General features: G+C 37.9%; 1 protein-coding gene across 1 annotated transcript in view; it reads left to right on the forward strand.

The window, feature by feature from the left end:
* The first annotated feature begins 342 nt into the window (after positions 1 to 342).
* Positions 343 to 24,028, forward strand: part of LOC121637766 (paramyosin-like) — a 132,750-nt gene continuing 109,064 nt past the window's right edge. Inside the window, exons 1-5 of the mRNA XM_041982035.1 lie at positions 343 to 516; positions 20,839 to 20,928; positions 21,489 to 21,548; positions 23,732 to 23,800; positions 23,880 to 23,936. Of these exons, the coding sequence (XP_041837969.1) occupies positions 399 to 516; positions 20,839 to 20,928; positions 21,489 to 21,548; positions 23,732 to 23,800; positions 23,880 to 23,936 (394 nt within the window). The 5' untranslated portion in view covers positions 343 to 398. The remainder of the gene's footprint in view (positions 517 to 20,838; positions 20,929 to 21,488; positions 21,549 to 23,731; positions 23,801 to 23,879; positions 23,937 to 24,028) is intronic.

Raw genomic sequence — 24,028 nt, forward strand, 5'->3', positions numbered from 1 at the left:
AACCCACAGCAGTTCCTCTTTGGTAAGTCATGCATGTCAAACAGAGGCAACTCATCCTCTTTACACACATCAGCCCAATGTTGAAAAATCAGTGGAGTGACAGAACTGAGAGTTAGTATGTTGAAAGTCTATAATGCAACCTGAGCTTCCTTACATTTACTTCTGAGCTGGTGTAAGCCTTCCTCCCTTCTATTGATAGCGTTATCATTCTAATATGTTTATCAATAAGAAATAAAGCTTAATGATTCTTTAATTTAACGTAGTGGCCTATATTTTGAATTTATTTTTCTAATTCCCTATTTAAAGGGGAAACCATATTTTTTCTCTTTCTTCTTTTGTAGTGGATTACATATCAGAATTATTCAAAATACAGTTTTCTTGAGAGGTCAGAGGGTAAGATGGCAAGTGCAGTCCACAGAGAACAAACTGACATCTCCATGAATTATGTAAATCTACCAGATCCATCAGCCTACAGGCACTCTGACATACACAATGAAGTGTATCTTGCTGCACCAGGTAAGACAGAAGTCCTTCAAGAGAACATTATGACTTGAACCAAAAAGCTAAATTCAACTATTTAATTACTGTTGCAGTTACTATATATACAGTATTGTAACTTTCTATGCAATACATGATGCACATGTTAAAATGTTGTTTTGATTAATTCATTTCAAGCATAATTTATTTCATAATTATTTAAATATTGGACAAAGCTTCATTTAGTGGACCTGAGTTATCTGGATATGTTTGCTGATTAAAGCTTACGTATGCTTTCCAGCTTTATTAATAAGAATAATAATAATGGATTAGATTTATATTGTGCTTTATTGCTGGCGACACTCAAAGTGCTTACATTGGATCCATTATTAATCCTCTCCTGATTTGGTGATGGTAAGCTACATGTGTACTCTGATTCCATATGAGTGTGTTTTCTGCTTTCAGGGAGAAAGCTGTACAAACTGGTTGCTGTAAGCTTTGGATTCCTCTGTATCCTACAAGTCGTTCTCAATGTCTCACTGTGGCTTAGTTTCTGTGAGTTATTCAACATTGTGTCTGGTCTTTGTCTTGAGCTTCATACTTATTTTAAATGCATTACTGTCATATGGCTAGAAAATGGCTACCTCCACAGTTATAAATGTAGTAACTTTAAAATAGAACTCTGGTGGTGATTTTATGAGTTTTAAGTTTGTAAATGAAATGAAATGAAAAATACTTTATTAATCCCAAAGGGAAATTCAATATTGTAGTAGTAGTAATTTTTTTTTTTTTTTTTTTTTTTTTTTTTTTAAACAATCACATTAATTAATTAAGGGCTTTGTTCTTCAGCCTGATAGCTGCTGGAAGGAAGGATCTTCTGTATCTCTCTGTCTTGCATCGGACTTGAACAAGCCTCCCACTGAACACACTCTGTTGTTTCGTCACGGCGTTGTGTAGAGGGTGTGAAGGATCTTCCATTATCTTCGTCAGCTTGTACAGAATTCTTTTTTTGATGATCAACTCCAGCGGCTCCAGAGTTACTCCAAGCACAGAACCAGCTTTCTTGATCAGTTTGTTAATTCTTTTCAAGTCTCTGGTTCTGATGCCGCTGCCCCAGCAGATTGCTGCAAAGCTGATTGCACTTTCAACAACAGACCTGTAGAACATTTGCAACATTTTGGTGCAGACGTTAAAAGATCTCAGCTTCCTTAAGAAGTAGAGTCTGCTCTGACCTTTCTTGTAAATGTACTCAGTGTTGCTTTTCCACTCAAGTCTGTTGTCCAGCTGAACTCCAAGGTACTTGTATTCCTCCACCACCTCCACCTCCTCTCCCATGATGGAAACACTTCTATGTGTGTTCTTGTTCCTCCTGAAGTCAACAATCATCTCCTTTGTTTTCTTGGTATTCAAGATGAGATGATTGTCACCGCACCATTTCACAAACTGACCGACCAGTTCTCTGTACTCTGCTTCTTGTCCATCACTGATACACCCAACAACTGCTGAGTCATCAGAGTATTTCTGCAGATGACAGAACTCAGAGTTGTACTGGAAGTCTGAGGTGTACAGCGTGAATAGAAATGGTGAAAGTACAGTCCCTTGTGGTGTTCCAGTGCTGCTGACCACCATCTCAGACACACAACCTTTCAGTCTCACAAACTGTGGTCTGTTTGTGAGGTAGTCGTAAATCCAGGTGGTTGTGGAGGGATCCACCTGGAATTTCTGCAGCTTCTCACACAGCAGAGCAGGCTGAATCGTATTAAAAGCACTTGAGAAATCAAAGAACATGACCCTCAAAGTGCTGCCTGACTGGTCCAGATGAGAGTGGGCTCTCTGAAGCAGGTATATGATGGCATCTTCAACCCCAAGCCCATTACGGTATGCAAACTGTAATGGGTCCTGAAAGGTGTTCACCTGCTTGCTGAGGTGAGCCAGTAAGAGTCTCTCCAGGACTTTCATGACGTGAGATGTCAGGGCGACTGGTCTGTAGTCTTTTGGTTCAGCTGGTTGTGGTTTTTTAGGCACTGGAACAAGGCAGGATGTTTTCCACAGCACCGGGATTCTTCTCTGACTCAGGCTGGTGTTGAACAGGTGCTGGAGAATCGGACATAGCTGTTTTGAGCAGGTCTTGAGAACTCTGGGACTGACACCATCTGGACCTGCAGCCTTGTTCTGGTTCAGTTTCACCAGTTGTTGCATGACTTGGTTACAGGAGACAGACAGAGTGGAGGTGGAGGCAGAGGAGGTTTCAGGAAGTCCTGATGTGGAGGGAGATGAGGTTGTGTCCAGGTCCTTGACTGAGCTGCAGGGTGACAGAGTGGAGGTGTGACAGGAAAGCTGTGGGCTCATGGAGGGTGTGTGGCTAGTTGGGGTTGAAGAAGGAGGTGAGCTAAACCTATTGAAGAACATGTTCAGTTCATTCGCTCTGTCCAGACCTCCATCGGTCTGATCCTCCTTTATCCCGAAGCCAGTGATCTTCTTCATTCCTGACCACACATCCCTCACATTGTTTTTCTGAAGCTTACTTTCCAACTTCTTCCTGTAGTCCTCCTTGCACTTCTTCGTTTGTGTTTTAAGTTGTTTTTGTGTGGACTTCAATAACTCCCTGTCTCCATCCCTAAAAGCTTTCTTTTTGATGTTCAGCAGCTTTTTCAGGTCACTGGTGATCCAGGGTTTGTTATTGGGGAAGCACCTCACTGTTCTTGTTGGAACGGTGCTGTCCACACAGAAGTTAATATAATCTGTCACACACTCAGTCAAGGCGTTGATGTCATCTCCATGAGGTTCACATAGGACGTTCCAGTCTGTAGCCTCGAAGCATCCTCTCAGAGTATCTTCAGCTTCATTAGACCAGGTTCTAATAGCCTTTCTAATGACTGGTTGTTGCTGAACGATGGGCTTGTAGGAGGAGGAGAGAAGAACTAGGTTATGGTCTGATCTTCCTAAAGGTGGCAGGGCAAAGGAGCTGTATGCATTTTTAATATTTGCATAAAATAAGTCCAACGTTTTGTTTTCTCTGGTGGAGCAGCTGACAAACTGTTGGAAAGTTGGTAGAGTTGCAGAGAGGGAGATGTTGTTAAAATCTCCAGAGATCGCCACAAATGCGTTTGGATGTTGTGTTTGAAGCCTGGCCACTACAGAGTTAATGACATCACAGGCTGCGTCTGGAGCGGTACCAGGTAATATATATACCGCTACCAGAATAACGCATGTGAACTCTCTGGGTAAATAATACGGGCGGAGACTCACAGCTAGCAGTTCAATGTCTCTATTGCAGATCTTCTCTTTAACAGTGACATGTTCAGGATGACACCAGCGCTGGTTTACCAGCACCGCAATTCCACCTCCCTTCAGCTTCCCGCTGAGTTGTTTATTGCGGTCTGCACGGACCGTCCTGAAGCCGTGTACAGACGCATTACAGTCTGGGATGTGTTCATGCAGCCATGTCTCGGTGAAGCACATAATACTGCACTCTCTGTATTCTTTAAGAGACCTGGTTAGCACCTGAAGTTCATCAATTTTGTTAGCTAGCGATCTCACGTTTCCCATAACAACCGTTGGAAGAAACGGTTTGAATCGCCACCGTTTTTCTCTCTGCCTCGCTCCTGCCCTGCATCCTCTTCTCTTTCTTTTCAACTCCGTTGGGATTTGAAGTGTTGTTTCACTGATAATCTTGAGTTTGGAGAGTTTTATCAGTTGATCCCGATGGTAAACAAGTCTCGTTGCCATGGAGACTCACAATAACAAGTCTTGCAAAAACAGAAAAATATTCAGAAAAATCTCCCGTATAGCACAGCCTCTGACCAGCGTGAAAAATCAACCCGAACAGACACAGATTGACAGCTGATGTCTTAAAAAAGACGGCTATAAATCGGGGTCACTTAAAGTTTTCACCAAATTCATTCATATTTTTAGTGCAAGTTTTAATAATTGTTTGTTGTTTCGTAATATTTGATTTACTGACATCAATTTGAATATGTTAAGAATCACAAACTTATGAAAACTTAAAGATCCCATAGAAAAGGGTGAGGCTTTCCAGTTCCTCAATTTGTATCCTCAAAATATTAAAAACATTCTGCTTCTACATGAACTAATATTTCAATAGATGCTTAAATGTTTAGCGACTTGTTCCCCATATCTTTTCTAACCTTACCAAACCACCCTTAAGTGAATGACACTTAGCCATAAATTAGCATATGTGGAGGAAAATTGAGTCACTTTGTCTTTGTTAACAAACTGTTGTACACAACATGTGTCTCTTTTCTTTCAGACAGTCCAGGCATTTGCAATAATGGGACTGAGGATTTAGATAATCAAAGGAAATTGGATGGTAAGTGAGAGGATGGCAAAACTCACTATATGGTGACATTTCATCCAATAGTCCAAACCCGTACCACATAAACAATATCAGACAAATTATAGAAAATACATTTTCATCTTAATATCCATAATTGTAAAAGAAATGTATAAATATAGTGATAGAGCTAAACAATCACTCATAATCACCTCTGTCTCTCTTCACTTGTCAGTTTGCCTGCTTGACACAAGCTTTTGATGTTCTTGCAAAAAGTACATTAAAAGAAAAGTATATAAAAAGTATGAATATCTTCTATTTAAAAATTACCTTGCCAAATACAATCAGTATTTACCATCAGAATAACTTGTCCTCCAAGTATTTCCAAAACATTTCATTAAAAAAGGGAGAAATAAAAAGTGACCAAAGTTAATTCAGAATTAGTGAATGTCATCCAAGTGTGTGTGTTTGATTTTAACATTGGTTGTCACAAAAAGTGGCCCATATAAGCCCATGGAAGATAATGTTTTTATGTGCTTGCAATGGATATTTATTTGAAACATCATGTATTTTAGAGAAATTAGAAAACTTTTTTTTTTTTTAACCTGTCCGGTGCAGCATCATAGCAAGCAGAATGATAGTCTGGTTGCTGTAGCGTGCTGAACAAATTTGCTCTGCCAAGGAGAGGCCTATGGGTATAAGGCTCCTCATGATAATCTGATTTATTTATTTATTTATTTATTTGTTTGTTTATTTATTTATTTATTTATTTATTTACTTTGAATCATGGAATCTATGTAATTTTGTTGGACCTGACCGGAGGGGAAAGAAAAAGAACGAAGACAAAGAAAAAGAGAAAAGAAGAAAGAGGAGACAAAAACACCGCAGGCCGAAGGCAACAACCCTTCAATCCACACTTTCACCAGATAAAAAACTGTTACCCTTGTACATAAACATACCAGAAAATTTCTTATGGGTTTTACTGAAAAACAGAGCTGCCAGTGATCAAGATTTATCACAAAAAAGACATATGACAAATGTATCACAACAAGAAAACAGATACAAACCACACCTCTACGGAGTAATATGCTCCTATATTCAGATTAAAATAGTGCATTTTTCTCCAAGTTGAATTCATTTCTTAACTTCTAAATGACATAAATTGTTTTTTGTTTTTATTGCAAGGATGGATGATTTTTAGAGGGAGTGCTTACTATGTTTCTTCTACCACTAAAAGCTGGCAAGAAAGCAGAAATGATTGTCTTCAAAAAGGTGCAGACCTGATAATTATCAACAGTAAAGAAGAACAGGTATGCGCGTGTGTGTGTGTGTGTGAGTTTGTATGACAGATGTAGTACCATTTATTTAAGAATAAGAAGATTGATAACAATTAAATGCAAGGTTCTCATTGTAGGAGAAAACTCTTGTTTGTTGTTTTATGGTTTAATTTCCCTCCTTGTAAACTAGAATTTTGTAAACCGGTTCAAGAAGAATCTGTGGTTTGGTCTGACTGACTCAGAGAATGAAGGGACATGGAAATGGGTGGATGGGAGTCAACTCACCACAAGGTTAATATCTTTTTAATAATTTGAATCACTGTCATAAAAATGGTAATGATTCATTAAACAACTTGTTACTTCTTGTTTCAGCTACTGGGGTCAATATGAGCCAAATGGTAACAGAAGAGAAAACTGTGGAGAAATTAGGTTTTTTTACACTGAAAGAAGCTGGAATGATAAGGGTTGCTCCCGTTCAATCTCCTGGATTTGCGAGATGAGACTTCCACTGTAACCCAGAAATAAGAAGAAAAGACACATTCATGTTGTTTTTATCTACAGCTTATCAGGAAAAAAGCAACGTCGACCCTTTTCCATGTACTCTAATCACATCAGTTTCATAAACACGGATTTTAACAAGTCCTCCATGCTACCGTCAAAAGATGCATGTGAGGACTTTGCAGATCACTTCAGAAGTAAAATCAATGCTTGTAGATCCAATCTTTTATCTCAATGGAATGTTAATTTTAAATTATCTGATGCATTGTTTTTATCAGAGGAAACACTGGAGAGTTTTGTTCTGGATGATGCAAAGGTACTTGGTTGAGTTTTGTCCCAAACAGACAAAACAACAAGTCTTTTAGATCCCATTACATACATTTGATTAAGAGACAAAAAAGGGGGTTAAAGTTCTTGTTTGGGTACAAACTGAAATTGGGTAGAAAATAGAATAATTATAAATTGCTTTGTTTTATTTTATTATGCATGTATTATTTTTATTATGTAAAGCACGTTGTGTGGCTTTTGGCATTAAAAGTGCCTTATAAATAAAATTTGAATTTATTTGATGAGAATAGAAAAACCTTTATTATTCCCTCAGTGGGGAAATTGCTTTGTTTCAACAGTACAGGTGCAGTAAGCAGAAGCACGCAGGTAGATATCAAAAAGAGCACAAACAAATAATAACGTGTACAGTATAATAATATGTACTGTATATGGTCTGACAAGGTGCATATATACATTGAATAAATATGTATTTAAATATGTAAACACAGTTTACTGTAAAGTCTGACGGCAGCAGGGAGGAATGACCTGCGGTTTCTCTTCTTCACACAGTGAGGATGTGAATCGACATGTTAACATTATCTGAGCTCTTGTCATTTATCACTTTATCATATCATTTTAATATTTATCGGGTTCTGCTAAATGACAACTAGACAACAGTGTTAGGGTGTAGAAAGGTTGTTGTCACAATAGCTTCATTTGGCTCTGACTACTAACTCAGAGGTACATTAGCTGTGATCCTCTGTGTTCCACACCTATAAATTAATAAACCTCTTTTCAATGAGTCTGTGTAAAAGCAGGACTGATAGTGTATTGTTGTGTATTAGGGGAGTGGGGTGTTATGATCAGTGTCACCAGATGGAGTCACTGCTGTCTAGTTATGCACTGTTAGAATGATTGAGCAGCAGAAGAAGAAATGCCAGCGTGCGTATCAGTGTGTGGAGCAGAGAGGCATGAAGAGCTGTGCTAATAAAAGTTCGTTACAACAGCAAGCCTCCTCCATCACTAATAACACAACATGGGGGTTGAGTTGACTTGTTACTGACAGGACTCTGAGATGTTCTCACTTCCATGAAGCACAAATTCATTCAGCATCATGTCACCACTGTTTACTTTGTTAAAGCTGCCAAAGAGGAACAAGAGCTGCCTTGTTTAGATCTAGCAGGACATCTGATTAGAAGTGACAATTCTGTAAAAATAGCTGCAATGTTGAACAAACCAAGACTGAAAAGCTCTGTTTTTAAAATTATTACAAGTTATTGTTATTATTCAAATGATGGATAACTGTACTGACCTAGTGTTGCATTTGTCCCATTTAATGTGTATTTACATTCATGTTATCTTACTTGTTTTTGACACAATCTGTTGAATAAAACTTGCTGGTTCATCATTTGCACAATTTACTCTGTACTGCTAATAACATATATTTTAGCATCTTTACTTTTAAGTTGCTTTTCATAATTTTTAGTTATGTATCTTTCCTGGATGCCAGAAATTGTAAAAGTTGGTCAGGAAGCTGAAATTGTAAAAAAAAAAAAATAATAATAATAAAAAAAAGGAAGAAAGGAATCAAAATCTTCTGTTTTCTGAGAACATTTGAATTCTTAAATTATTTTATTCCCTGTGTCTTGTAGCACTTTGAGAGTGTCTTTCAATTTAAGTGCTTTACAAAAAAAATACATTATTATTATAATTATTATTATTATTATTATTATTATTGGTTTACTATATTGCTAACTAGTTCACAGTTGGAAGGTGACTGAAATAGTTAAAATCTGCACTGTGAATTTAATATTTCATGTCTGAGAAATTTGGTTTGGTTAAAACAAACTCCATTTTGTTTGTTTTCTAATGCAGTTCATATGAGTCAGTCTAAAATTTGTTAGTGTCTTCAGCACTTCCACACGGTCTAGCAGCATAATGTGAAAAAATGACATCATATCTATGTTTTATGTAGATTTTCAAAAGATAATGATATTTGAGTAATTTAATCTGTATTATTATTATTATTTTATAGGTTTACAATGTTGCTAGCTACCTTAAAGTTGGAGGTAACTAAAATAGTTAATATCTGCAGAGTGAGTTTATTATTTCATGTCAAGTTTTGTTTGGTTAAAATAAACTCTGTTTTGTTTGCTTTCTAGTGTAGTTCATATGAGTCGGTCTAAAATTTGGTAGTGTCTTCAGCACTTCCACAGGGTCTAAGAGTAGTGATAGCAGCATAACGTGAGAAACTGACATCACATCTCTGTTTTATGCAGATTTTGAAGATAATCAAATTTGTGTAATTTAATCCGTAGTTGTTTAAAATTGCATCTTTATGCAAATTTCTTAAACAGAAATTTATATGGTGATATTGAGAATAATAATAATAAAATAAGAAGGTAATATTAATCCCATATTACTGTTTTATACTATTTTGTTTAATTTTCACTTTTATCCTTTACAATAATGACTAATTAATCTAACTAATATTCTTCATTTCCCATTTAATGTTGACTCAATATGAATAGTAGTTGAAAATTTTAAATCAACCTGCATTGTTTTTTGTTTTGGTTCTAAACTCTGTTAGCTTTCTCTGTCTGTCCACCAGAGGTCTCTAGTGTCTATTTTTTTTTTTTTTTTTTCATTCTCCATCTTGCAACCACCCACACCTGGCCCTCATCACAACACCAGCATCCACTTATTGCTTTTGTCGTGTATAAAATTCCACTTTTCATCCAGTCTATGCATGATTTTTTTTTTTTTAATCCAATTACCAATCCTAAAAACGTTCTCTCTCTTAAACTGTAGTAAGTGTAACAGTCTGATCTGCTGCTCTGTCACAACCCTCATCAGCTTAACTGCTTCCACCTGCTGTTGTCACCTGCTCACCATTTCCAGTCAAGCCAGTATATATGTAGCTTTACTCACTCTTTGCTAGATTGTCTTTGCATCAGTGCCTGATTCTGCAGCACTTAGTCCTGGCCTGCTCGACTGGTGTTGACCTGACTTGCCTCCAATCATTGCTTTTGCGCCTCAGTCCCGGTATTGATCTGCACCCAGCCCTCACCTGAACCATTTTCCAGGAGAATGTCCATCAGCAGTGAGTTTGTGCACTCCTCGTGCACTCCTCATTGTTGCCCTTCACTCAGGACACATGACTGATGTGTCAGTCATGACTGACTATTCACAGACAAGGAGAGGTCTGTTGCACTTTGGGATCTGATGCCAGGTCATTGGCAAGGAAGGGTCTTGAGATTATTGACTGCCAGCAGAGACAGAGGGTGACCTTGTAGATAGAGAAAATGATCTTGTCACTGGAGAAAGGAAGCAGCACAAGTGGGATGGAGGACAGGACCAGATGGGTCACTGAAGAAAAGGAGAGGGTGGAGTGAGAGAGGAAGAAGCTTAAGAATGAAGAGCTGAGATGGAACAAAAAACCCTCCATGACTGGATCAACACGGTGATGATGAAACATGTTGACTTTTTGGCTTTTTCAGGAGTTCCAATTACAATAATTGCCATGGTAACATCAGGATTTGGTTTGTTTGGTTATGGAAACCACCAGTCTGTGTTAGTAGTGCTTCTAGCTTTAGTTAGCCTGATGGGCTATTTTCTTCTGCAATCTTCTGACTTTAACTTTTGGATGTTGCTCGGGTGCATGGGAATGTTTGCAACTTTTGTCATCACCATGCTCACCCTGCACGCCGGGCAGGTGGTCGTAACAACTGCAATGAAGTTAAGAGTAGCAGGTCATAATCAGTCCAGAGAAACCATCAGTGCTTGTATGAACTACCAGTCCTCTCTAGAAGATGTGAAGACGATGTTCTTTGGTGCAAAACTGTGTCAGCTGGGTTTGGGGGCTACAGTTAGTGGGACACTAGTAAGACATTCCACTGGGGAGGTAAGGGTTATAGCAGGGGCAGCTTCGAAAGCTAGAGCTAGAGGTTTATTAGTTGAGATGGAGGTTTTAGCCCCAGTTCTGGGTGAAGGGGGGGACAGCTGGAGCATTGCTTGGTGGGGTGGGCGCAGTGGGGGTATCTGTGGGTGCAACAGCAGCTGCAGCTGGAAGATGGTCATCATGGCAAGGAACTTTGGGGAAAAACAGTAATTATAGGAGCATTCAGAATGGGGAAAATGGCATACTGTTAATATTCGATTGCAGTTGCCTGTGTCTTATGTCATTGCATTAGTCACTTAGCAGATACTTTTGCCAAGAAATAAATGTATTTAAATGAATGCTTTTTACTTTTTTGATTTGTACAAGGTAAGTGATTGTGGTATAACTACAGAAAAAAATGCTAAATATTCTCACATGATATGGAACTTAGATGAATTACTAAATGACTTTGGCACAGCAGGGACTTGTTGAGAGAGGTGGCACCAAAGGCATAGCATCATTTTCTATAACAATGTTTCAAGTTTAAGTCACAGGGTTTTGTTGAGAGAAAACACAACGTGGCCAAATTCTTTTGTGTCTGATCTTGTGATATCATCTACCACTACTGTAGCTGAAATGCACAAAGAATGATTCATTTCTGTTACAACAAATCAGACATACCTGCATTTTGCAGAGCTTTTAGAACTGGTTCAGTAACATCTGTTTCACTGGCTCGTTATGATGAACCAGTTATCTACACTCTATAGTTTTGATCAGAAGGAAGTTAAAATGTCAAGCTTTTTCTGGAGTTTTTTAAATCACACTCAGGCTTTGTAATGTGGGAAAGATTTATTATTGATGTATCTTGATCAGGAGATGTGGAAAAGTTGGCTTTCAGGTAAAAAAAAAAAAAAAAACGTCTCTAGACGCTGACTTGAATAATAAAAAGAGGTTTACTACAAAAGTTCAGGCATCAATACAGATTTCTGCAGAAATGTTATCTGTGGGCTGTGTGATATATTTCTTTTAGACAAAGACATTCCAGGATGCTTTATCCTCCAATCACATCCAGGCCATTTGGTTACATATAAGATGTACTTGCGCTCAGGACATATGTTTGTGTGTGAATCCAGTCATTAGGACAGAGAACCTTATATGGCAAAACTTGAGTGTGAGTCATGAAATGCTATGCTTAGATCCCTATATATATGTTTCTACCATCAGCTGCAACATTTGGACTCAGATCTGTTCTTTCTAATATGTAACAGGTATAGTAGTAGTTTGGGGTAGTTTAGTATTACGTGCAAGTTAACAATACAACTTATATGAATTTACATGTTTAGTGGATTACCAAATTTAAAAGTATCTCATTAGCTCCAAATTATAATCAAAATGTCTTTATTAAAAAGGGAAAGAAAATCAAAATAATACTAAATTAAGAAAACATGTAATTAAGCATCTTTATACCATAAAATGTTTACGATTTTCTGAAAGGGTATATAATACAGTATATATTTTTATTTTAACAGTTACTGTGTGCATTATTGCTGGAAAATCTGAATATATCTGCTTTGCCTAAATCAAAAGCAGAGTATTTTACACCTACATGATTTCTACATATACTTACAGTATACTTTTGAGCTTACACTATGGGCTAGTACACAAATCTTTCTCACACAACCAGCTTGTGTCCACACGAGGCATCGTTCCAGCTGTTGAGTACTGGGTAAAACATCATTTTTGCTTCATCCACCACTTCACTTCATAATCACATTTTTCCCCCTTTTTTTAATCTCCCTTTTTTATTTCTATGACATTGGTCTTAAAGAATGTTTGGATTTGACCTAATATGGTAAAAGATAGATAAATAGATAATTATACACTGGCAATGTGTAACCAACTCTTTCTCATTTCAAATATCACACGTGCTATTTCCACATAGAATTTCACCTTATCGGTGAAAGAAAAAAGACGTTCTTGTAGCATTTCCTCTTCAGTAGTTCATGCTTGCTAAACTGAGACATTGCAGGGTGGTTGTCTCAAGGGGCCTGGTGCTCCTTGGCATGGTGCCAGCCCTCTGACTTTTGGGGACCTTTTGCACTGGCTGCCCTGGAGATGCCGGCGGCTGCCCACTGGGGCCTGTATCCCAAGACCACGAGGGGCTCTGTCTGGGGCTCTCCTCTGCCACCCTCCAGGTGGGACTTGGGTTGTCTGGGGGATAGGGATAGGGTAACTTGGGTTCGTGCTCTGGGGTTGCTGCTGATAGCCCGGGTCTCTGGGTCCTAAAAGTCGTAGGAAAGTTGCTGGTGATGGTGCTGTGATTAATGATGATTAACTTTAATCATTTGACAGCCCTATTTATAATGTGAACAAAAGCTGATCCTGTGTTGTGAAGAGGCCCTCATCAATACATTAGCCAAAACTGGTCAACAATGCCATCTAGCTGTGAATCTAACAACTAACTAGTTGATTTTCATTAATTTTAGTTATGTATCTTTCCTGGATGCCAGAAGTAGCAGAACTTGGTTAGGAATCTCAAATTGTAAAATAATAATAAAATAAGTAAGAATGGACTAAAAACCTTTCTTTTTAAGAGAGATTTTAATTCTTAAACTTTTTTATTGTCTGTGTCTTGTAGCACTTTGAGATTGCCCTTTACTGTAAGTGTTTTACAAATAAAATACATTATTATTATTAGTGGGTGATGGATGGATGGATTATTATTAGTAGTATTAGTAGTAGTAGTAGTATGATTATTATTATTATTATTATTATAGTTTTACAATGTTTCTAACTAGTTCACATTTGGAAGGTGACTGAAATAGTTAATATCTGCAGAGTGAGTTTATTTTTATTTCATGACTCCATTTCATTAACCTTATAGTGCAATTCATATGAGTCAGTCTTAAATTTATTAGTGTCTTCAGCACTTCCACGGGTTATAAGAGTAGTGATAGCAGCATGATGTGAGAAACTGACATCACATTTCTGTTTTATGTGGATTTTTTTAACATAATCAAATTTGTGTAATTTAATTTGTAGTTGCATTGTATCTTTATGCAAGTTTCTTAAACAGAATTTTATATGGTAATATTGAGACTGATATTGTAAAAAATAAGGTGATATTTTTCCTATATTACTCTTATATTACTATTATTATCTTTTGTTTCATTTTCAGTTTAATCCTTTACAATCATGACTAATTAATCTAACTAATAGTCTTCATTTCCCATTTAATGTTGACTCAGTATGAATAGTAGTTGATAATTCTAAATCAACCTGTATTGTCTTTTGTTTTGGTTCTAAACTCTATTAGCTTTCTCTGTCTGTCCACCAGAGGTCTCTAGTGTCTACTTTTTTCTTTCGCCATCTTGCAACCACCCACGTCTGGCCCTCATCACCGCACCAGCATCCACCTACTGCTTTTGTCGTGTAAAATGATAATGATTTTTTTTTTTTTTTAATAATTCAGTTACCAATCCTAAAAACTTTCTTTCTCTTGTAGTCAGTGTCCGTATGTCCACCCTACTCCCTAGCCCCTCGTTCACTACATAGGGCTGCACAATATAGCACACTACCTAGTGCACTCATTCTTTTGGAGATTCGGACACGAAGCTGCCTATTTTTGCCTCATTGCAACCCCGTGACTACCAGCCATCACCACGGCAACCACAACGCAAGTTAAGATGTCATTCCAAAGCCAATCCAAAGTTGTGTGTAAATATTTTTATTTTTATTCCTTATGTTGTATTTCATTCTTTGTTGCATATCTATTCAATAAAATGTTTTTTCGCCTCCTTGCGCCATGTTGAGCTTCTGCACGCAATGCATTGTTGTCTATATTGACCCGTCTAGTGACCATCAACGCTCACTACTTTTCAAGATGCATTGTGGGTAATTTTGAGTGCCCTACTTTTTTCTCTATGGACATTCGGACACTCTGACAAAAGGGCGTGAACCCTATATAGGGCACTATGTAGGGTGCACATTCGGACACAGCCTGTGAGTACATCATACAATCTAATGTGTAACCTGAAGTGAGGTTGCCGGCAGCAGCGCAGGCGGAAAGGGGTGTGGGTATCCCCCAGCGAAACAGGATTGCCACTTTCGTGTCCTCCTCTTCTCTGCAGGCGTTGGTGGGCTACGGAGAAGAGGCGTGTGGACACAAGAGGAAGTGTTGGCAAAATCCCGCCCGGAACGCTGCCAGAGGCTGCATGCCTGGACACTTTTGAACACTCAAAGGGCCAAGATTGGAAGATGACTCACCTTTTCTTTTTATATTAAACTGTTTTTAAAACCTTTTACCGTTTTAGTATGGTTTAACTCTGCTTCCCCTGATCTGAAAAGAACCTCCCACGGCGGTGTTAGGTTCATAGGGGCCCCACACTGCCACTACCCGTGACAAGTATAAATATTTTTGGCCCAAATGGGATGGCTGAAAAATTCAACCTTAAATATTCACTCTCTAGCCTTGAGTCATCATGCTTTAAGCACCTACGTAGGCAGGTAGGTATAAAAGACAAAACTGGTTATTCCACCCAAGCAATCAATAACCTTAGGTGCAAATAGTATTCGGTTAAGAAAATACAATCTCATGAATTTGCAGTGTCTGCTTTGCTTAATGTAAAAGCACAGAGTATTTAACAAGTACATGACTTCTACATATACTTTCAGTATGCTCTTGAAGTATTTACCTCAGTAGAAAGTGATCTCATACTGATAGTTAACAGCTCACTGGCATCAGGCATTTTTCCCAAGTCACTAAAGATAGCTGCTACTAAGCCACTCCTAAAGAAAAGGACTCTAGATGCCTTTATAATGAACAACTATAGACCTGTCTCTAACCTCTCTTTTATTTCCAAGATTATTGAGAAAGTTGTATTTCACCAGCTTCATGACTTTTTAAATTAAAGTGGAAATCTTGATAAATTTCAGTCCGGCTTCCGACCTCATCACAGCACTGAAACAGCTCTGGTCAAAGTGTTAAATGACATTAGGTTGAATACTGATTCTGGTAAAGTATCAGTCCTGGTTCTATTGGATCTCAGTGCTGCGTTTGATACTGTAGATCACAGAATCCTGTTGCACAGGCTGGAAAACTGGGTTGGACTTTCTGGAGCGGTTCTTAACTGGTTCAGGTCCTATTTAGAAGGCCGGAGTTATTTTGTTATGATCGGCAGCTATGAATCCGAGCGAGTGGCCATGACTTGTGGAGTCCCCCAGGGGTCAGTCCTTGGACCTCTTCTGTTCAACTTGTATATGCTCCTTTTGGGTAAAATATTACAGAACTATAGCATTAATTATCAAAGTTATGCAGATGATACACAACTTTATGTGTCTCTGTCACCAGATGACTGCAGTCTAATAGACTTAATGTGTCAGTATCTGGAGCAAATAAACACCTGGATGAGAGAGAATTTCCTACAATTAAATGAAGACAAAACTGAGATTATTCTGTTTGGTAGCAAAGAGAAGAGGGTCAGCATTGGCAAACATCTGGAGACTCGGGCTCTTAAAATCACAGACCAAGTTCGTAACCTTGGAGTGCTGATAGACTCAGACCTGACTTTCAGCAGCCACATCAAAGCTGTCACCAAGACAGCTTTTTACCAGCTCAGAAACATCAACAGAATTAAAAGTCTAGTCTCCCAGAAAGACCAAGAGAAACTCATCCATGCATTCATCTCCATTAGGCTGGATTACTGTAATGGTCTTTTAACAGGACTTCCTAAAAAGAGCATTAAACATCTGCAGCTCATCCAGAACACTGCTGCTAGAGTTTTAACCAGGACTAAGAGATCTGAACACATCACACCAGTTTTAAAATCTTTACACTGGCTTCCAGTCAGTCACAGAATAGATTTTAAAACCCTTCTGATCATTTACAAATCCCAGAATGGTTTAGGCCCAGAATACATCTGTGATATGTTCAGAGAATATAAACCTAGCAGAGCTCTTAGATCCAAAGCCTCTGGTCAACTAGTCCAGACCAGAGTCCAGACTAAACATGGAGAAGCAGCATTTAGCTGTTATGCTGCAAATAAATGGAACAAACTGCCAGTGGAGATTAAACTTTCCCCAAATGTAGACATTTTTAAATCCAGGTTAAAAACATTTCTTTTCTCATGCGCCTATGCATGAAATCTGCACGGTAACTTTTTAAACTTATCTTGCTTTTAATCATTTTAATGTAATTTATTATTTTATTGTGATCATGTGTTGATATGCATTTTACTATTCTAAATATCTGTAATGTCTTTGTTTTATGTAAAGCACTTTGAATTGTCCTGTACATGAAATGTGCTATACAAATAAACTGCCTTGCCTTGCCTTGAGCTTCCACTATAGACTAGTACACAAATCTTTCTTGTACAACCAGTGGAGCTTGTGTCCACACGAGGCATCGCTCCAGCAGTTGAGTACTGGGTGTTTGTGAGACGTAATTTTTGATTCATCCACCCCTTCATTAAACACATTTTCCCCTTTATTTTTCTCCCTACTTTATTTGTATGACATTGTTCTCACAGAATGTTTGGATCTGAACCAATATGGTCAAAGATAGATAAAAAGTTAATTAGACACTGGCAATGTGAAGGAGTAACTCTTCACTTAATAAAGTTACAGCCGCTGTTTATCATGCACAGAAACAGAACCAACTTTCTCACTTCAAATATCACACATGCAATTTTCACATAGAATTTCACCTTATCGGTGAAGAAAAACAGATGTTCTTGTAAACCCACAGCATTTCCCCTTTGGTAATTCATGCTTGCTAAACAGAGATAACTCAGCTCCTTTGCACACATCAACCCATTGTTGAGAAATCAGCAAATAAGCGGAGTGATAGCTGCTCTGATAGTTAGTGTGGTAAAAGTCTATGATGCCAACCTGCACTTAAATTTACTTGTGAGTTGACATAAGCCTTCCTCCCTTTAATTGATAGTTTTTTGAATCTAATATGTTTATTAATAAAAATATAGCTTAATGATTCTTTAATTTAACATACTGGCCTATATTAATTTTTTTTTCCTATAGTTCCCTATTTAAAGGTGTAACCATATATTTTTATTCCCTTTCTTCTTTTGTAGTGGATTACTGTGAGCAGGCTGGCCTAAGAGCGGCTGGAAAACAGTGAGGCGAGGACCGCAGAATCCAATCCAAAAAGGTTTTATTCATCAATCATAGGTTGAACAGAAAACTCATTCCTTCTGTTGCAGGGTAGTCCAGTCACCATCAGCAGCCACCTCAAATGAGCAAATCCTCCTCATTTATTTTCTGCTGCTGATTGGGCTGTACCATTCCTCCAACAGGTGCATCCTCAATTATAACACATTTCTCTATAAAAAAATATCTACCAAAGCTAAAAGTATTTACACACTACATATTACAAATCATAAAGTTAAACCTAAAACCCAATATACAAATAAACTCCAAAATCTTCCTGCCACATGGTCTCTCCCAAATCATTAAAAGATATCCAGGCCACCTGCAACCCATTTGCCCGGTCACCCTGGAGAGGCCATGCGCCAGGTAAGTAAAACCCATTACTCCATGGACTTCAAATGTACACATTTTCACTGCTAACGGCTGTCTTTGGCAGGTATCTGCAAAACAAACCAAATATCAGTATTCAATAAACAGTTCAACCTTGTGCATTAGTGTGCTTCTTTTAAAGTGTCAAACTGTAAATTAACATGAAAATGCACATGAAAATCAATTAGTGTGCTATTCTATTTACATGTCCCAGTCCACGTAACGAACCTCAGCTTCATTACAATTACATATCAGATTTATTCAAAATACAGTTTCCTTGACCACTAGTAGTCCAAGTCAGAGGGTAAGATGGGACCTGGTTCTCCTGGGCAGGGTGCGGGCCCTCTGCCTTTTGGAGGGCATCTGCTTCTGGGCTCTTGGGGCCCTGGACCCTTCGTTCTGGTCGCCCTGGATGGCCGGTCCCTGGCGGGGCCAGTGGCTGCTGATCTTGGCCCGCTGGGGCCTCTACCCCAAGACCATGGGGGGCTCTGGCTGGGGGCTCCTCTGCCACCCTCCAGGTGGGACTGTGGTCATCTTCAGAATGGGGTAGCTGGGGTTAATGCTCCAGGGTTGATAACCTGGGTCTCTGGGCTGCCCTGCTCTGCCTCTAGTCTCTATGCACGGCGGCTTCATCAGTCTGCCTGTTCCTGTTTGTTTATATGTTGTTGTTGTCTACTTTTGGACAGGTTTGTACTGGAAAAAAAATTGTTGCACCTGTTGCAATGACAATAAAGTCTTTTTCATTCATTCATTCATTCATTCATTCATTCCATAGAGGCGTGGTAGCATTTGCACGATCTCACTCACTACTCCTCATCACTGATCACTCATTCCTCATGCTCTGCATGCTGACACAGTCACTGAGTGGTCCAGTAGGCTTATACCAATGGGTCCAGTGGGTTTATAATAAGAAGTTTTTGTTTTCTTTTATTTTTTCTCTTAGTTTGTATTTTACTTTGGTTGTTGTTGTGATGTGATACTTTTGTGATATGTCTTTTTGGTTTGGTTATTATTTAAGAACTCTTGACCACTGACAGCTCTGTTTTTCTGTGAAAGCCGTAGGAAATTTTCTGATATGTTTATGTACAAGTGTAGCAGTTTGTTGTCTGGTGTAGACTGAAGGGTCGTTGCCTTCTGTCTATGGTGTTTTTGTTTTGTCTCTCTTCTTTCTGCTTTCCCTTTTGCTTTGTTTTGCTGTCTTTCTTCTTTTTCTGTCACGCCTGGTCAGGTCAAGCAAGATTACATAGATTCCATTATTCAGTTCAACAGTAAATAAACAAATGAATTAATCAGATTATAAAGAGGAGCATTATACCCATAAGCTTCCCCTTGGCAAAGCAAATTTGTTCGGCACAACACAGCAACCAGACTATCATTCTGCTTACTATGATGCTGCACAGGACAGGTTGAAAAAATCACACATGCTATTTTCACATAGAGTTTCATCTTATCTGTAAAAGAAAAAAGATGTTCTTGTAAACCCACAGCAGTTCCTCTTCAGTAGTTCATGTTTGCTGAACAGATATAACTCAGCCTCTTTGACACATCAGCCCAATGTTGAGAAATCAGCAAATAAGCAGATTGATAGCTGCTAAAAGTCTATAATGCCAACCTGCCCTTACTTACATTTACTTCTGAGCAACTCTTCACTAAATTTACAGCCACTGTTGATCATGCACAGAAACACAACTCTTCTTCATTCGCAGTATCCTACATGCTATTTTCATATAATTTCACCTTATTGGTAAAAGAAAAAAATGTTATAAACCCACAGCACTTCCTCTTTGGTAAGCCATGCATGTCAAACAGAGACACTCAGCCTCTTTGCACACGTCAGCCCAATGTTGAAAAATCAGTGGAGTGACAGAACTGACGTTAGTCTGGTGAAAGTTTATAATGCCAACCTGCCATTACTTAAATTTACTTCTGAACTGGCATAAGCCTTCCTCCCTTCTATTGATAGTTTTATGATTCTAATATGTTTATCAATAACAAATATAGCTTAATGATTCTTTAATTTAACATAGTGGCCTATATTAAAATTTTATTTTTCTAATTCCCTATTTAAAGGGGTAACCATATTTTCTTTTCTCTTTCGTCTTTTGTAGTGGATTACATATCAGAATTATTCAAAATACAGTTTCCTTGACCACTAGTTCAGGTAAGAGTGTAAGATGGCAAGAGCTGTCCACAGAGAACAAATTGACATCTCCATGGATTATGTAAATCCATCAGCCTGCAGGCGCTCTGACATACACAATGAAGTGCATCTTGCTGCACCAGGTAAGACTGAAGTCCTTCAAGAGAACATTATGACTTGAACCAAAAAACTGAATTCAACTATTTAATTGCAATTACTATATGAACAATATTGTACATTTTATGTAATCCATGATGCACATGTTCAAATGCTGTTTTGATTGCATGATAATTCATTTCAAAAGCTTGTGTATGCTTTCTAGCTTTCTAGCTTTAATAAGAATAGTAATAATAATGGATAAGATTTATATTCAAAGTGCTTACATTGGATCCATTATTAATCCTCTCCTGATTTAGTGATGTTAAGCTACATGTGTACTCTGATTCCATATGAGTGTGTTTTCTGCTTTCAGGGACAAAGCTGTACAAACTGGTTGCTGTAAGCTTTGGATTCCTCTGTATCCTACAAGTCGCTCTCAATGTCTCACTGCGGCTTGGTTTCTGTGAGTTATTCAACATTGTGTCTATTCTTTGTCTATAGCTTCATACTTATTTTAAATGCATTACTGTCACATGGTTAGAAAATGGCTACCTCCACAGTTATAATTATAGCAACTTTAGAACTCTGGTGGTGATTTTATGATTTTTAAGTTTGTAAATCGGGGTCACCTAAAGTTTTCATCAAATTCATTCATATTTTTAGTGCAAGTTTTAATAATTGTTTGTTGTTTTGTAATATTTAATTTTCTGACATCAATTTGAATATGTTAAGAATCACAAACTTATGAAAACTTTAAGATCCCATAGAAAAGGGTGAGGCTTTCCAGTGAGTCAATTTGTATCTTCAAAATATTAAAAACATTCTGCTTCTACATGAACTTATATTTCAATAGATGTTTAAATGTTTAATGACTTGTTCCCCATATCTTTTCTAACTTTACCAAACCACCCTTAAGCGTGACAGTGAATGACACTTAGCCATAAATTAGCATATGTGGAGGAAAACTGAGTCACTTTGCCTTTGTTAACAAACTGTTGTACACATGTGTCTCTTTTCTTTCAGACAGTCCAGGCATTTGCAATAATGGGACTGAGGATATAGATAATCAAAGAAAATTGGATGGTAAGTGAGAGGATGGCAAAACTCACTATACGGTGACATTTCATCCAATAGTCCAAACCCCGTACCACATAAACAATATCAGACAAATTATAGAAAATACATTTTCATCTTAATATCCATAATTGTAAAAGAAATGTATAAATATAGTGATAGAGCTAAACAATCACTCATAATCACCTCTGTCTCTCTTCACTTGTTGGTTTGCCTGCTTGACACAAGCTTTTGATGTTCTTACAAAAAGAACATTAAAAGAAAAGTATATAAAAAGTATGAATATCTTCCATTTAAAAATTTCCATGCCAAAAACAGTCAGTATTTACCATCAGAATAACTTGTCCTCCAAGTATTTCCAAAACATTTCATTAAAAAAGGGAGAAATAAAATGTGACCAAAGTTAATTCAGAATTAGTGAATGTCATCCAAGTGTGTGTGTTTGATTTTAACATTGGTTGTCACAAAAAGTGGCCCATATAAGCCCATGGAAGATAATGTTTTTATGTGCTTGCAATGGACATTTATTTGCAATATCATGTAATTTAGAGAAATTAGAAAACATTTTTTTTTTGTTTGTTTTTTAACCTGTCCGGTGCAGCATCATAGCAAGCAGAATGATAGTCTGGTTGCTGTTTCATGCTGAACAAATTTGCTCTGCCAAGGGGACGCTTATGGGTATAAGGCTCCTCATGATAATCTTATTTATTTATTTATTTATTTACTTTGAATCATGGAATCTATGTCATTTTGCTGAACCTGACCGGAGGGGACAGAAAAAGAAGGAAGACAAAGGAAAAGAGGAAAGAGGAAGAATGAGACAAAAACACCACAGACAAAAGGCAACAACCCACCAATCCACCATTGATTCACTGGGAGGTGCAGACATGGTGAATATGCAGTGATCTGTTGTTTTTGGCGGCGGAGTACAGAAGCGTGGTACGGAAGCGTGGAGCTGTCACCCAAATAAAAAAAAATCGGACCTTATCACGTTATATCGTGATACCTTTCACGTTTTTACAATAAACATATCACGTTATAACGTGATAAGGTCCGATTTTTTTTTTTTTTTTTTTTTGCATGTCTGCATCTCCCAGTGAATCAATGGTGGATCACAGCGCAGGGATAGCAGGAGTTAGTCATGAATATTAATGAAAAAGGCGTAATCAGTATAGAGAAATGATGCCACCCAGCTGTCAATTCGGTTGAGAATGACCAATAGTAACATGGACCCGCCCATGACACAATTTTCACATCAATAGCAAAATCTTGAAAAGATAGCAAAGACTTCAGTTTTGAGAGAGAAAAGAAAAAAGCTTTGAGAGAGAGAAAAAATTGGGAGAGTAAAAGTTTTCACTCTGATAGCAAAAAAAATATAAATATTTGAGAGTAAAGAAAACCTTTTGAGAAAGTTTTTTTTTTCTAGGAAATAATTTTTTTAAATGTCAAATTATTTTTTTAATGTGCTGTAACAAGATACTTTATCTTAAAACTTTTTTTAGTCTCAAATATTATTATTTTTTGCTATCAGTGTGAAAAATATTTATATCAAATGTATTTTTTTCCTTTCAGATAATTTTTCCACTCTCAAATCACTACTTTTTTTGCATTTAATAAAAACACAAAAATAACTCCATACAACACTTGTACATAAACACACCAGAAAATTTCCTCCAGCTTTTACTGAAAAATAGAGCTGCCAGTGATCAAGAGTTCTTAAATAATAACCTTATCAAAAAGACATATCACAAATGTATCACAACAAAAAACAGATACAAACTTTACAGGAAAAAAAAGATTTCTTAGTGTATAAACCCACTGGACAAGTCAGTGACTTTGTCACTGATCAGTGATGAGGAGTGGTGAGTGAGATCGTAAAAATGCAACTACGCCTCTGTGGAGGCTAGAGGCAGGACAGGGCAGCCCAAAGACTCAGCCATCAGCCGCAATCCCAGATCACGAACCCAAGCTATCCCACCCCGAAGACAACTCCAGCCACACCCGGAGGGTTACAGAGGAGAGCCCCAGCCAGAGCCCCTTGGGGTCTTGGGGCACAGGCCCCAGTGGGCCAAGATCGGCAGCCACTGGCCCCGCCAGGCACCGGCCATCCATGGCGGTCTGAGCAAAGGGTCCAGGGCCCCAGGTGCCCAGAGGCAGATACATTAATCCAATAATCTGTTGAAACGTTTCAGAAATTGAGGCCAGTAATAAACATCTGACTGAAGAGAGAGATGGACTTAGTGAGAGACTGAAGGACGTTGGTAAGTCTTTGATATGTAGATACTAAAACAAACAAAAGGAAAAAAAATAAATATTTTTCTTCACAATCCAAATTAATAGTTTCACAGCTTAACACCCGAAATGAAGAAAGGGACGAGTTGCAGAGGATCAAGTCTGGTAAGTGTGACCACATAACTAATTGTGTATAATTATAACTATTGTGGGTAAATACATTTTATACATTAATCCAATAAACTGTGGAAACTGTT

This window comes from Melanotaenia boesemani, chromosome 4, assembly GCF_017639745.1.
Source record: "Melanotaenia boesemani isolate fMelBoe1 chromosome 4, fMelBoe1.pri, whole genome shotgun sequence".
Lineage (NCBI taxonomy): Eukaryota > Metazoa > Chordata > Actinopteri > Atheriniformes > Melanotaeniidae > Melanotaenia > Melanotaenia boesemani.